Below are 16,511 nucleotides of genomic sequence, written 5' to 3'. Positions count from 1 at the left end.
TATGAGGGCACTTCAAAAAGTTCATGGGAAATGGAATTAAATGGTCAGTTCATTTTAGTACAAAACTTTCTTTAATTCATTCAAATCAGTTTTCAAAAGTTCATGGAAAATGCATATTAAGAATAAATTATGCATGAATTTCAAACTTTTTGGATAAAAATTAACAGCTATTGATCTCATTTTTTCATATGATTCATGTCTACCTAGTGACAGCAAATGAAGAACTACTCCTGGTTAACATCTCTTCACTTGTTCTAAGACATCTCATTGAAAAGCAAAAATGCTCAGTGCTGCTAAGGAAGTGCAAGTTTCTTTCTTCAAGTGGAAACACTCAGATGACTGATCCTCTTGTGTATCAAGAACAAGGATCGAGGCTGGCACTGTGGCGTAGAGGGTAAAGCCAAAAGCTGTGGCTTGCATCGCCAGTATCCCTCCATTTTTGATCCAACTTTCTGCTATGGCCTAGGAAAGCAGTAGAAGTTGGCCCAAGCACTTGGTCCCCTGCACCCATGTGGGGGACTCAGAAGAAACTCCTTGTTCTTTTCTTTGGATTGGCCCAGGTCTGGCCGTTGAGGTTATTGGGAGAGTGAACCAGCGGACAGAAGCTCTGTCTGTCTCTGCCTCCGCTGATCTGTAACTCTGTCTTTCAAATAATTAAATCAATCTTTTTATATAAAAAAAGAACAAGGATCATCATGAGGCCACCTAATTTACCCACTACACTGAGCATAGAAAGGCAGTCAAATTGGGGTGAGCATTGGAGTGGACATTAAGTTGCCCTTTGGGATGCCTGCTTCACATATTGGTGTGTCTGGTTCAAGTTCTGACTCCTCTTCTTCTTGGTAATGCACATCCTTGATGGCTCAAGTACATAGGTCCCTATTCTCCATGTGGGAAACCTGGATGGAGTTCTTGGTTTCAGCCGCCCAGCCCAGGCTTTTGAAGGCATTTGGGGAGTGAACAAGTAAATGAATCTCTCTCTCTCTCTCTCTCTCTCTCTCTCTCTCTCTCTCTCTCTCTCTCCCCTCTGCCCTGCCCTGCCCTGCCCCACCACCACCCTCCAACCTATCAAATAAAGTGAAAATAAACAGTTTTCTAAAGGCAGGCAACCATGTGCCTCTAATTAAATATTTTTTAAAAATTTAGTAAATAATGAAACATATGCAACATCATCTCAGATAATTTTCCATAAATGTTAACATTTTCATAAATAAATATAAAGTATAGTTTAGTTTCCAGCAGAAAATACTAATAATACATTATGTTATTCATTTCAAAAAAGATTTATAACAAAATAACCATTCTCTTACCTAGCCTAGGACATGACTTTTCCTTATAACTGTCACAGTCCACACATAAACTACTCTTGTAGTCTTTGTAAGATTGACAAGGAAATGAAACAAAATTGCAGTTTGATTCCAAAGCTGCCATGAATAGGTAAACTGCTCTTTGGTGGTCACATTTGATAAATTCAATTCCTTAAGGGTTAAAAACAAAACAGTTGTTGATGCATTCAACCAAGTTTACATAATTTAGGAAAAAGTAAAATATTAAGTGCTAATAAATATTGTTCGCCTTAAGAATATTAAAGTGTTGATTCTAGCAGATGATTACATCTCACACCACTAAACAAATAGCATCATTGAAACCTTAAATTTGCATGTGTTTTGCATAACATTTATAACTTTTCTGAAGTAATAAGTAACACAACAAAGATACTTAATTTCAGTAGTTTAGCAAACTCTACAAAATGCTATTATATTTAATAACTAATGAATGAATCTTTCTCTTCTAATCCTGCACACTCAGTGCATCCACTCAATTTCAGAAGTCACTAGGAAACAGCTTACTTATAAACTCTATTACCTTTCTGTTTCTGCACAGTGTCTCATGTACTTATCCCCTTGACCAAACTTCTCTAGCTGCTGTGACCTTTGGCCATGTGTGATTACATGACCAATTGCCATTGAAGACCTAAGATGTTTCTAGCTATGACTCAAGTGAGCCAAAATCCACAGCAGGAGCTGTGCCTCAGCTTTCTCTGTTCACAAGACAATCATCAAGTATATATATATATATATATATATATATATATATATACATATATATATATACACATACATATATATATTTGTATTTACTGTGGCAACTGTAAAGCATAAGTTCTGAGATCAAACTTGTGTTATATGAGACCTTAGCTAATTCTGCTTCCTCAATGACTTAAATTTCTCCTAAAATGATGAATTAAAACAGTTGGACTAAAACATAATAGTCTCATCAATGTCTAGATGTAACTTTTACTTGTACAAACTAAGCAGGATTAAATTAATCCATTTTGATCAATAGCTTTTCTTAATAGGCAATGGTGATTAAACCAAAGTTAAGAGGAAAAAAAGATTATTTTATCCTTTTTAATCATGTTGATTCATTTAAAATTACTGTTTTTATACCTGAAAAAATTGATTTAGGACAGCCAGGTTGTTTTTTCCCTCCATTTGGATAAAAATCTATATGTCCCAAGGGCTCTTGAATGCCTAAACCTGAGAAGAGAAGTATCCAAGAATCACAAACTATTTATATAACCAGGTTGGTGACATTTGCATAAAATAATATCTCCTTAAAACCCAGTGAGAGTGAGTCTATAATTTTGAATTTAAAATAAAATAAATGATGTTTTTTTAATTATGAGTTTTTCTGAAAATCCATTAAATTAATCATTTGTGATAACTGTACTTCATCAATCTACCATATATCCAAATCACCAGTTTACACTGGGCCAAAGTACTTTGTGTTATAAATGCATAAATAAAAGATAAAAAAACTACATCAAAAATCCTTGTCGTAGTGGAAAATATTGTCTAGTGAAAGTAAGACATAAGTTAAAATAAAGTATGTCAGATGAGAATAAGTGCCGTGGGGAAAAATTGTGTAGAATAAAGAGACAGAAAATGCCTGGCAAGAGTGTTCACTGAACTTCAATGTAGATGAGTTAGAGAATTTTCTGCTGATGAGGTTGGAGTTGAGCAAAGACATGAAGGATGTAAAGTAGCAAGCCAAAAGGATATGTGTGGGTATATTCAGCATATTCAAGGAAGCCACAGTGGCTGGAAGACAGTATTTGTAAGAAAAAGGGGCCGGCGCCGTGGCTCAACAGGCTAATCCTCCGCCTTGCGGTGCCAGCACACTGGGTTCTAGTCCCGGTCGGGGCGTCGGATTCTGTCCCGGTTGCCTCTCTTCCAGGCCAGCTCTCTGCTATGGCCCAGGAGTGCAGTGGAGGATGGCCCAAGTGCTTGGGCCCTGCACCCCATGGGAGACCAGGAGAAGCACCTGGCTCCTGGCTTCGGATCAGCACGGTGCGCCAGCCGCAGCGTGCCGGCCACGGCGGCCATTGGAGGGTGAACCAACGGCAAAGGAAGACCTTTCTCTCTGTCTCTCTCTCTCTCACTGTCCACTCTGCCTGTCAAAAATTAAAAAAAAAAAAAAGAAAAAGGGAACATCAGAGGAAATGAAGCCAAGTCATTAAGGACCTTGCAGATCCGTGTGATGGTTCACTCTCACATTAGATAACAATGCCTAGAACTTGCTGGTATTACATTCATTAAAAAGGAAAACAAATTATTCTGTCTCAGAACAAGTTGGGCTGGAGTGGCAAGAAGCATGGAGCTATAACATAAAAGCGTACTTAGATTTGTTGATCATTGAGTGACTCCTGAAGGTTCAAATCCTTTTTAGCAATATGGATATTTAATACAGAGGAGTCCTAGAGTACTAAGGACTCAAAATAAATGGGCTTACTGCTCTGATTTGATCACATACTTGGGTTTAATTTCACCACCTTATGAACTACCTTCTATTTGCTTCACTGGTTCCATGTAATTTCCCTTTCATTTTTTTTATCTTGTCTTCTTTTGCATTTTCTAAAAAAACATATTCTGTCTTGTCCTACAATAGTTTGGGAGTTACATACTCGTTCATTCTTTTCTTCCTGGATATTCTGGATATTCAACATGGATAGCTTATTTATAAACATGAAGCAATACAAAGTCACTTTTACCTTCTTTCCTTACGAAAGGAACAAAGAATATCTGAACTTCTTTTACTAGTCCCCAAATTTATATACTATTATGTGAGAGAGTTTTTAACTCTTTATTTTAAGTCTTTTAGAATATTATTAACACTATTTAAGGCAGTGTCCATTCTTTAATATTTTACCATTTTCATGACTTTTCTTTCCTGAATAGCTACAAGGTAGGGATAATTTTCCCTTAGCCTGAAGAACAGCCATTCTATTCATAATTGTTTCCCTCAGTTTAATTTGTCTGAAACAAAATGTATTTGTTCCATTTTTATTCTTGAAACAGCCAGGGGTACTACCCTTATGGAAAGTATGAGTCTGTTATTCCTGCACAAACACAGTAGTATCTCAATAGCTGTCTTTCTGCAGCTTTAGTATCTTGTTTCTCAGTGAGAATTTCTCATTATTTGCTCCTATTAGAATTAATTAAATAGTGTGAAGTTGTGTATTATTTAAATTTCCTTGATTTGGGGAAATCATGAGGTAGTCTTTAAACATTACTTTTGCTGTATTTTGCTGTGGGATTCTAGCAAAATATGATTTATCTCCTGAGTATGCACTGTATTTGCCTTTTAGCTCTCTGCTATACAAGTATTGTTCAATCTCTGATATCTATTTCCTTAATTCTACAAATTTACTTTTCATCTATTTTCTAGTTCACTCACTCACACACTCTTTATCTGTTTTCAATTTTGTTAAGCCCATTCATTGAATGAAAATTATTTTACTTTTTAGGATATAATTTTCATTACTTTCATCAAACACAATCAACCATATGTATATTTATGCTATATTAAAATTTTCAGCATTATTTTTACCTCTTTAAAAATAATAAGCATATATTTATAGTCAATGTATAATAACTGCAATATCTGTAGGCCTGTCAGTTTCTTTTATTGACTTGTTTCCAATGCTTACTATTTATTGACTATTGCTTCACACCATCTTTCTTCAAGTATATCTGGTTATTTTTATTTGAATGCTAATAAACATAACAGTATTTTGAAATAGTTTATAAAAATAATTTGAGACGAAAGGTGATGTGACTCACTCTAAAGAGGACTGCTGTTTGCATCTATGGGGCACCTAGAAGTTCCAGCTGTCTAAAATTTCCCTAACAAGTCTCTGTAATTTTTGTCTGAGAAACTCAGCTGATTGGAAGGATGTCTACAGACCATAAAAACCCTGGTTCTCTACAAGTTTACCTCTGCCCCTGCACTACTGTTCTCCAGTTTCCCAGAAAAAAAGTAAGAAATGTTTTACAAGGCCCATTATGAGAGTTTCAAACGCACTTCCGAGTCTCTGCCCCAGAAAACCTTCCATAAAACACAAAGTGGCTTCAAATTACCAGTTTGCCTCCCTGTATTTTTTTTTTTAATCTTCTGAACACTGGTCATTTGTGCCAGTATCTCAGCAGGAATGTTTGTCCACGTCACCTAGTCCTCCACTTTGGAGTGCCACATGGCTTCTTTAACATATACAGTTGAATAAGGACGAGCAGTATAGGCAGGTAGAAGATTGGTCAGCACTCAAGGAAAGAGGTATTCTGTTAACTATATGCTGAGCCTAAGTGTTTAGGAAATTCCTGGCTAATGTGCAATGACAAAAATCAGTGTTCTTTATTTGTGATGGACACTGAAAGCTCTATCCGAGCTGCCAACTCTGTGACATCTCGTGACACCTGATAGGGTGGAGTCACCAGAAAACGTTGGGAATAAAAGACAATCCATAATAGGTTATTACTAAAAGTCAAAAATGCAGGCAAAAATAATAAAAAGCATTAAGGGCTCATTCAAAAGGGCATACGCAGAAGTAACGCTGAGGTTTCAGAGGAAGAGTTCAGACAAGGGACCACAGAGTTTCTGACCAGTTGGGATACCTGTGTGTGGATATGATATTAAGTTGATATGAACAGCTAGCAGCAAGGAAAACAAGAGAGGTTGGTGGTATCAAACTAAATCTATGAGTCTTTGGGCATTCACTTTCTAATAGGTAAGCCTTTATTCTAAATAAGGAGCAGAATTGTTCCCATTATAGCCTCAGTTCCTTGGAGTATAGTTTTAGAAGTTGAGAGACTGTCATCTATGGCTTTTATATCTCACAAGAAAAAAAAAAAAAAACTGGTGTCGATCACCACAAGATAATCATGATAACATGAGAGCAATTATGGTACTTGGATTAAAGAGAAAGGAAACCTGAAGAAATAGGGTTACAGGTGTAGTTTCAGTGTCTCTTCCTCTTGTCTCTATTTTAGGCAAGATAGAAATCACACCCTTCCAGGTCCATTCCCACAACACATCTAAATTATCAATTCATCAGAACAATATACTGGTGAAGTGAACACTCTAGAATCAAAATACATGATTTCAAATTCTGGATCATTCACTTACTGGCCTTGTTACCCTGACCCTAGTTTCCTCATTTGTAAAAGGGGAAACAACTATGATTATCAGTCTCATGGAAACTTAGAATTAAATCACACAAAGCACTTATAATACTGCCTGATATAAATGCAGCGCTCCATCAATATTAGGTCAAGGAAGGCTTCAGAATAGTTAAGTATTTATTAAGAATCTGTCCAATGTAGTATCATCTACACTATTAATACCATGTTAGAGATTTTTGAGAAGATAATTAAAAATGACAGAGAAATTACTTCCCTAACTTTGAAGAAAAAATACTTTGTTGTTGAAGTGCTATGCTCAGATTGATACAGATTGCTGAGACACAATAAGAGACAGTGGTAACCTGGATATATCAGAAACAGTATGCACGGGAGGAAGGGTGTTCAAGCCAATAAAACTGTCAATATATGGGCAGGATGAACTAACTTCTACCAAGTTTCCATTTTGTACGATAATATGACACCTCTAGAAACGAGGCAAACCATAGGTGTGCAGTCCATTTGACAACACAGGAAATCACTAACCCCGGGCAATGCTGCCATGACTAATGAAAACATTAGCATTCTATAATTACAGATTTAAAATCATTTTATCCCCAACTCTTTCTCCTTTTGTAATCTCTTCTTCCCCAGGGCTATATTTCTTTTTTTCATTCAAATAATTAAGCAATACATCATGCATTGTTACCATTGGCATCAGAATGGATGACATCCACAAATTTGGCATCAGTATAATGCAATCTGCTATAGGATGGTTTTCCAGAGAATTTGGGCCCAGCAGGGTCAAGACCTGAAATGCAAGAAATAAACCATCAATAAAATCAGTTATTACTAGCTATTACTATGGTGTTCATCATACTGCATTACTGCATTAAAAATCTAGTATTCATAGTGTTAGTTTAAACCTGCTCAAAAACATAATAATGGTAAATTAAATTGAATGAATATAAAAAATCTTCATTATTTGAAAAATAGTTATGACTGATATTCACAGATTGTCAAGTTAATCCACACTAGAGGTGCCTCAAGAAGGTTATGGAGGAGGTAGTCAAAGTAGAAAGCTTTTTTTCAGATATTAATTTAAGAAGTAATTAGGAGCAAGCCAGTAGTAACCTTATATTTGATAACAGCTATTTCTCCTGAGAAGAGAAGAACTATTTAATATCATCTTGTCCCCCTTTGAACAGTTGGCCTTACTAGTTCACTCTAAATTTTTTCTATAGCTCTGCAATGCCTTTTGGGTATCAGATGAAATTTGGGATGTGGGATAAAACATCTGTATTCTTATCCTGTCATTTATTTATCACAAGAGGTTTCTGCATGCTTTTAAGAAAAATATATTTAAAATACATGAAATGTGGATATTATCTGAGGTATCAATTTGAAATAAAAATACAAGTTCATGACTTTCTGGAGAATAGCAAAAAGAAGGGGTATGAGATAAAATTCAATTCCTTGAGAATATCTAAATAAATAATCATCTTAAAAAGACAATTTATGAAAAGAAATATAATTGTGCTCATTTCTGTTTTATTTAGCTCACTTGCCTGAATGAGACAGAAATATTTCATTTCATGTAAATTATTCTAATACAGCATTTCCACATTCGCTGGTCTTTACAATCCTGATGGTTGCCTGGTATTTGAGACTTCAAACTGGATTTAAATATGAGTAAGCACGCATTGAAATGGAGTAGGACTGCTTCAAACTGATTAAGTGTGGTTATTAAAGAAGAATGGATGGTTGAGGGGACCAATGCTCTAGCACAGTAGGTTAATCCTCCACCTGAGGTGCTGGCATCCCATATGGGCACCAGTTCTAGTCCCAGCTGCTCCTCTTCTGATCCAGCTCTCTGCTATGGCCTGGGATAGCAGTAGAAGATGGTCCAGGTACTTGGGCCCCTGGACCCATGTGGGAAACCTGGAGGAGGCTCCTAGCTCCTGGTTCCAACCGTTGCAGTCATTTGGGGAGTGAACAAGTGGATGGAAGACCTCTCTGTCTCTCCCTCTCACTGTCTGTAACTCTACCTCTCTCTTTATTTTTTAAAAGATTTTATTTATTTATTTGAGAGGTAGAGTTACAGACAGTGAGAGGGAGAGACAGACAGAAAGGTCTTCCATCTGCTGGTTCACTCTCCAAATGGCTGCAACGGCCAGAGCTGCGCCAATCCGAAGCCAGGAGCCAGGGGCTTCTTCCCAATCTCCCATGTGGGTACAGGAGCCCTAGGACTTGGGCCATCTTTTGCTGCTTTTCCAGGCCATAGCAGGGAGCTGGATTGGAAGAGGAGCAGCTGGGACTAGAACCGGTGCCCATATGGGATGCTGGCGCCACAGGCAGAGGATTAATCTATTGTGCCACGGCGCTGGTCCACTAAAAACTTAAAAAAAAAAAAAAAAGAATGGGTGGTTGAAAACTTTGTGCAAATTGTGGCTTACCTCTTATGTACCAACTCTCTTATACTCATTCAGGGAACCTCAGTTTTCATTGATGTTTCATGAGGATAATATTAACAATGATCAGATTAGATAACTCAAGGTACATTAAGCTTTGGAAACATCCCAACTATCTAAACAAGTTATTTATTTCTCCATCCTCCTTTTTTGAAACTTAACTATAGACTCTATCACTTTTTATTAGTGCATGAAATTATTATCTTCTATGGACACAGATATTAATAATTGTTTTAAAATGTGATTGCTTAAGGAGGAATATTATCCTTCTAGTTCTAAAATCACCATCACTCCTAGAAGAATGAAAATCCTTGCCAGCACTATTTAGCCCCTGAGATTTCTGGATACAGTTAATTTTGTTATGAAAACCTGAGAGCAGTTAGGATCCAGAAACCCTCAAATTGGGTGCTAACTATTGACTCTCCCTTTAAGCATTTGAGTAAAAAAAATTTTTTTTTATTTGACAGGTAGAGTTATAGACAGTAAGAGAGACAGAGAGAAAGGTCTTCCTTCCGTTGGTTCACTCCCCAAATGGCCGCCACAGCCAGCGCTGTGCCGATCCAAAGCCAGGAGCCAGGTGCTTCCTCCTGGTCTCCCATGCGGGTACAGGGGTCCAAGCACTTGGGCCATCCTCCACTGCCTTCCTGGGCCACAGCAGAGAGCTGGACTGGAAGAGGAGCAACCGAGCCCGGCGCCCATATGGAATGCTGGTGCTGCAAGGTGGAGGATTAACCAAGTGAGCCATGGCGTGGCCCCATGAGTAAAACTTTTAAAAGGATTGCAATATATCAAAGTTTGTGAAAATTAAAAACATAGATATATTGTTAGCTGATATGTGAATGAACAGTTCTTTAAGTGACTACATTGTCCTCTATATTCTAAAAATAATGTGTTCAAATTTAGACAGAATTGCAGAAATATACTATTCCTTCTCATTTCCATTTTTAATACCTTAAGCTCTGCTCAGAACTAAATAAGGCTTTGGAGTACAACTGAAAGAAAGACTAATAATTTATTATAACACAGAAAAAATGTACACAATTTCTGTTGCTCAATTATTATATCAGCCAAGTTTTAAATAAAGTAACTTATTGCTTAAAAAGTGTGTTGAAACAGTAAGTTTATACAAAATCATTTTACCTGTTATTCTTCCAAGTTGACCATGAAATATCTTTCCAACAAATCCACTAATATGAGCCCCTAAGCTCACACCTATGAAATGAAACTTGTCAAGAGATGCTCCATGTTTCTGCAATTGAAAATTTAGTGTCAAGGTTTTCGTTCAGGTAATCACAAATTATGTGTTTTGATCTATAATTCATTAGTTTTTTAAATTTGTTTCTGGGAGATAGGAAAAGAGACTATAATTTCAAAACAACTACATCTTTGCTCAACTTTTGCCATGAAATATCTCATTTTTATATAATTTCCATAAATTTTATTTAAAATTTTTAAAGCCTTAACACATATTATATAAAATAGTATATGCAAAATAACACACTAAATTAACAAATCATAGTATAACAACAATAATAATAGACATTATTAGGCGATAACTTTGTGCTAACTACTTTGAATTGTGCTTTATAAATCTTAAAGCGGATATTCTCAATTTCCTTATGACTCAGTTGTTTTTGTCCTGTTGCCCAAAACTGTCCCTGGCACCTAAGAAATACTAAATAATAGCATTTGAGAAATCAAAGTCAGAAGCAATGACTTGCCCAAGCCCATATATATGAGGAAGGGGAGATGATAGATTTCCAGTTGCCATGGTCTGATTGTGTGTATCTCCTCTCACCCAAATTAACATGCTGAAATCTTAAATCCCAAGTGGATTATATTTGAAGGTGTGGCTACTGGGGACAGTGGGAGTTGAGGGATGAGGCATTGATTATGTTATGAGGCTGCAGCTCTCCTGAGAGAATAAGTGCCTCCTTAAAAGAAGCCCAAAGGCATTTGATTGATCTGTCTTCCACGGGAGGACATGGTGAAAAGGTAAGGTCTATGAACCAGCAAGTGAGTCTTCACCTGACAACCTGTCAGGGCCTTCTTTTTGGTCTTCCTCACATGCAGAAGGGTGAGAAATAGATTTCTCTTATTTATAAGCTGCCGTGTCCATTATATTTTGTTAACAGCCAGATGGACTGCTGGTCCTCAAAATTTATGCTCATCTGCCTTCTTATTTTATCTGGTTAGGTTGTACAAAATTCTCCAGGAAGATGAGTAAAACAGAGATGACAAAACAGGGTGCATGAATTTTAAGCAATTTCTCTCCAGAAGGAGACATCAGAAGCCTACACAAAGGACACATTTCTTCCACAACATTCTTGGGGAGCTAACACAAGACTTGTGAGTAGATCCTGCCCAGTCTATAAAGTAGCACTTCCAGTGATTCGTAGAAAGATGTGGAGTATTTCCCACTAATAAAAATAAACAAGTAAATGAATGAAAAAATAAATAAATAAATAAAAATTAGACTCAGGTTTTCTAGGCACAAAGTTACTCTGTCCTCAAATTTCTCAGATCAATCAGTGTCTACAACCCTGAGGGAGTATCTCTCCAAATTTTAATGCTACTGATCTCATCATATCTTCTTCATGTGAAGTTTTTGTAAGCAATGGCATTGTCAGAAATTTAACTGTGTAACCAAATTTCCCACACTTTACAAGTATATTTTCGGAACAGCATGTAACATATATTTTTAAGGAGTACAATACAACATTTCAACATAGGCCTACAACTATCACTGATCATCCCAGGCAATCAACCCTTCCGTTGCCTTATCTTTTCTTTGTGTTTGGAACCTACAAGATCCTCTGTTCTGGTTCTATTATACATATTATCCCACACTTTAGGGCACTTATTGTCAGTTAGAGAAAAGATCACAATCATCAGGAAAAATCAATTATGCAATTTATAGACTATCAGCAAAGACAGCTGAAACAATTAGGTCCTCTGCAACTTTGTGAGTATAGTGTGATTTTGTCCGAATGATGTGATGGCAATGTAATAATGGCAGCTGATTTTATTTAGTGATTACTACACATCACTCACTGGTTAAGCATGTATATAAACAGGTATGTATATTTAATTATAAGAGTACTTCAAAACGTTGTGGGAAATGGAATTAAATAATATTATTTGGTGAAAAGTTTTACAATCCAGGCATATGAGGAGTATTCAAATAGCACCTGGAAAAAGTGCACTATGAAAAACCTCTACAAAGATATATGGATTTTAAAAAATTGCACTCTAATAAACATCTTTTAATTCTATTTTTCACAAGTTTTTGTTATTCATTTAATATTCATATAAATATTTTTATAAATTTAAGTTCAGTTTCAAAAGAGGCTTGGAAGTTCATCATAACACAATACAAGGTCAGTTTCCAAGCTCAAAGATGCTCACCTCCCCCCAGGCAGATATCACCTTTATTTCTCTCATTTCTTTCCCCATCACCATCACCTTCTTTCTCTCATTTATTTTCCCATCACCACCACTTTTCTCAGGAAAGACTCGGATTTCTAGAAGTGTTAATTAAATAAATAAGAATCATTCAAACTATAGATGACATTGAGCTGAGGTTGAACGTATTAAACCCAACTACCAAGGTGGCAGAATTATGCTACGCTTCTAGCTACTTTCTCCTCATTTCCACAAATTCACACTTGATTAACTCCAAACATATCAGCTGCGCCTTAGGAAAGAAATCAAAAGAATGAAATGATTATATAGCTTATTCTCTCTCTCCACACAGGATCACTGCTCTATTCTGAAGTCTATAAAGGTAGACTTGAAAGAAACAAACTTAATAATTGTATATTTAAGAGACTTTTTAAAAAATAAGGCACATCATGTACTGCAATACTTATTTAGGCAGACAAAGAAGATGGCTGCAGCGTTAGTACATCAGAGCAGGAATTCCTATGATATGGGAGAAGAGTATTTTATTGTCACTTTGTGGTATTGCATAACACATTGCAGAGTACATACTGTGCATACTGCACAAAATTCCCAGACTTACCAAAAGATTCCTAATGCGCCCACTCAAATTCTCAGCAACTTTTCTCGTGTTTTTAACCGCTCTGTTATAAATGAATGTTGTTGCACCCCGGTTCCAGTCTACTACAATGACATTCACATCTTCTTCATTCAACAAAACCCTCAGAAAATTCCGAAGCCAGGACGGGGTGGAGCCCATTGGTCTATATCCATGAATAAGCCAGACTGTTTTCTTCTCTGTGTTGAAATTCACATTAAGGGAGTTGTTGTGCTCAAAGAGTGGCTCAGCACAATTTAGATTGTTCCTGGTGTACAGCATCAGAATTATCTCTATTCTGGGAACAAACAAATCTTGAAAGGAATCCTTTAGACTTAGCTGAGAGAATTCAAGGCATGGTCTTTTATTATCTATAAAAAGAAGGGGGAAAAAGTCAGATGGAGTACTGCGATAGCGTTTGATTCCTGTTGCTTTTGCCCAGAACAGAATTGAATTTGGAATATAGGAAGTATTTCGCTTTGTTTTAATTCAACAGAATTCACTGAGCAACCACCATGTGTAGAGTAACACGTTGGTTACAAAATATAAGTAACTGTAATTGATTAAAAATTTAAAATTGTTTTGTATACACACAAAAGAGAAAATAATAACAATAGTTTATCACTAATAAAAAAGAACTAAAGTGATTATGAATGCTAACAGAAGTTTTACAGAAAAGTACTTATATATGAATAATAAGTGCTAGGAAAAATACTGTTTTGTATGATTAGTGATCAAATGATTACAAACAAAAACAAAAGGTATTGTGCTTTGGTATCAAATGTTAAAAGTGCAAAAGTTCTTCTAATGCTCAATATTGGCAAGGATAAAAGTAATAAATGTTCCTATCAATGAATGCTGATAGTGTAAGTTTATAGAATATCCCCCTAAAACTCTGTGTGCATAACTGTGGGGGGATATATATGTTCTTTTATATATTTCTTTTTCTTGACTTTCTTCCTAAGATTTACATTAAAAAATAATGTATATGAAGTATAAGGACATTAATCATAAGCTTACATATAATCTCACAAAAATTTGAAACAGCTTAAATGTTATCATTACAGTATTCTCATCTATGAGGGCATTCTGCATGACTTCTGTTTATCTATCATCTATCTACCTAACTTTCTATCTTTTCTAAAAAGAACTGGGACAGAAAATGAAATAACTAAGCCAGTGTAATAACAATAGTCATCACAAGAAATGAAGCAATCACTACTTATAATTTTCTTTTGCAGAAATTTTCAAAATTGTAATTTTTTTCATAAGCACATCATTTCAAACGCTTTTTGTAAATGAGGGTATATATTTATACTGCTGTGGAAGTGTAGTTTGGTGAGCATTTTTGGGAAATAATATCGTATATCAAAAATTCACAAAATATTGTATACTTTATCCTGGTAATTCCACTTCTAAGAATCTATCCCAAGGAAAATACTGCAAAAAATAAATGAATATGTTACTTTAATACTAGTCGTAATAGGAGTTACTTACAGTAATTCCAGTTTTGAAAGTATAAATGCAATGTTATCACAATTATTTAGAAGAAAGAGGAAGGCAATGAAGAAGCAAGATCTGTTATGATCCCCAAACAGTGGAGAGATACTTGGATGAGTTAAATACTTTGATACTTCATTTGTTCCTTAGTACCAGGGAATGAGAAAATGGAGAGGCAGAATAGATGGGATCACAGTGCAGTATGATGTTGGCCTCTCCAAGAAAACTCTGTAGGGAATCCTGTACATCCACCTTTCCATCAGCTGGAACCAGGACAAGGACCAACCATAACAAATCCATCCAAATAGCTGGTCCACTCTCAGCCAAGGCAGATTTTACCTGGCCCTAGAATGAGTGAGTAGTGCAGAATAAAGCAGTGGGATCTCTGTCATAAAAATAAGGGAATGAAATCATCACCCACGACCATCAGCAGGGAAATCTGTTACTAGATGCAGCAAACTAGAAATTACTACAATTACTAGAAATTGCAGAAAAGTCTACAGCACCCGCATTAAAATCCAAAAAAGATCATGTCTCAGAAACAGGAGCAGAGACCCAGTGAAAGAAAATGTGTAGATCTAATAAACAATAAGATAAGTTGGAAAACAGAATAATGAATTATTCCCGTTCAGGAAAAGTGAAAGTGTTAAAACAAACATGGAAAGCTCTTCCTGTATTAGGAATGAGGGGAGGAAGGTATAGGATAAGAAATGATAAATCAAATTAAACGTTAGTGCTATTCTCTGAGGAAGGTAATGTTTTTAGGGAGAAGGTACTTAAGAAATATAATTGTATACCAGAGTTTACAAGCTGAAAAGGCTCACTACCATCTAAAGAAAATGAGTTAATCACACTCACCAAGAGATTTCCTAGAAACTGGTTTGGATTTCGATGAAAGAGAAAAATATCCTAAAAATATCAAGGTAGAAAATCCAGGTTATAAATAGAGGAATATGAATTCATAGTTCTCTTCTTAAATAACACATCAGATTGATAAAAGCGTACTGAATGAAAGTTCCAAGTGGAAAGGTTTGGGACCAAATCATTTCACACTTTTCCTAAAGTATATCACCCATAAGTGACATAGTACAGTTCCTGATAACGTCATGTTAAGTACATGTTAGATTTGTTGAAGACAAGACTCACAGAATAAAAGAAGACACAGGAAATTTTAAATTAATGGGGAGGCAAGGAGTTAGGTACATTCTTCCTAATAGAATACTATTTTACTTATACCAAAGAAAATCAAAGGGAAGTATTATGTTGGTGTGTTCTGTTGCAACAACAGCTCCATTGATCACCCTTTCCTAAATCCATGCCATTTACCTTGTAATGGGAAGGCATTCTCACTTCGTGGGCAATTTGCACCAGCCCCGCCCCTTGAAAGGACACAAACCTAGCACTTCCTAATGCATATCTAACACAACCAGAGCTTTCAAAAGGACCTGCCTATGGGGATACCCACATCTCTGTCATCACCATGGAAACAATCCTGGTGTGGCCTAAGATGACAGATAGGTTCAAATAATTTTTAAAATAGCTAATCTACAGAGTTGTGCTAGTCACTAGTCACCTCAGCTGACTGATAGCCAGTCAACAGCCAGATATGGCAGTGAACCTAATCAAAGAAAGCAGTGATAACAACCAACTAGCTTCTATCTGATGCCACTGTGTAAGCAAAAACAGCTGCCCATCAGATACTACTAGGAGTTTACATTTTTATTGTGTTTTTGTGCTACTTTAGAATCATTGTGATATTAGTATCAGATTAAAAGAATAAAAAGGCTACAGAATAATACAAAAAAATTAGCTTTTATATTCTCAAATTGCTAAACTTTAGAAACAGAAAGAAAACTAAATTTCCAGGCATTGAAGACTTACAGGGATCCCCAGGGACATCATCAGTGGATTTCTCAGCAGAAACCCTGAAGTTCAAACTCAAGTGGGTGGCATATTTAAAGGGCTGGAATAAAAATCTGTAAACCTAGAATCCTATATATAGCAAAGTTATCTTTCAAAAACAAGAAATTAAAACATTCCTAG

General features: G+C 36.0%; 1 protein-coding gene across 1 annotated transcript in view; it reads right to left on the bottom strand.

Annotated features, from left to right (window-relative positions):
- The window catches only part of LIPI (lipase I), a 39,623-nt gene extending 24,169 nt beyond the window's left edge, over positions 1–15,454 (bottom strand). Inside the window, exons 1-6 of the mRNA XM_062175929.1 lie at positions 15,438–15,454; positions 12,954–13,341; positions 10,070–10,178; positions 7,168–7,269; positions 2,451–2,540; positions 1,311–1,478 (exon numbers count right to left, since the gene is read on the bottom strand). Of these exons, the coding sequence (XP_062031913.1) occupies positions 1,311–1,478; positions 2,451–2,540; positions 7,168–7,269; positions 10,070–10,178; positions 12,954–13,341; positions 15,438–15,454 (874 nt within the window). The remainder of the gene's footprint in view (positions 1–1,310; positions 1,479–2,450; positions 2,541–7,167; positions 7,270–10,069; positions 10,179–12,953; positions 13,342–15,437) is intronic.
- Positions 15,455–16,511: the final 1,057 nt, after the last annotated feature.

Source organism: Lepus europaeus, chromosome 2 (assembly GCF_033115175.1).
Source record: "Lepus europaeus isolate LE1 chromosome 2, mLepTim1.pri, whole genome shotgun sequence".
Classification (NCBI taxonomy): domain Eukaryota; kingdom Metazoa; phylum Chordata; class Mammalia; order Lagomorpha; family Leporidae; genus Lepus; species Lepus europaeus.
Note: the sequence above shows the minus strand (reverse complement) of the source record. Positions and strands in the feature narration are given on the sequence as shown.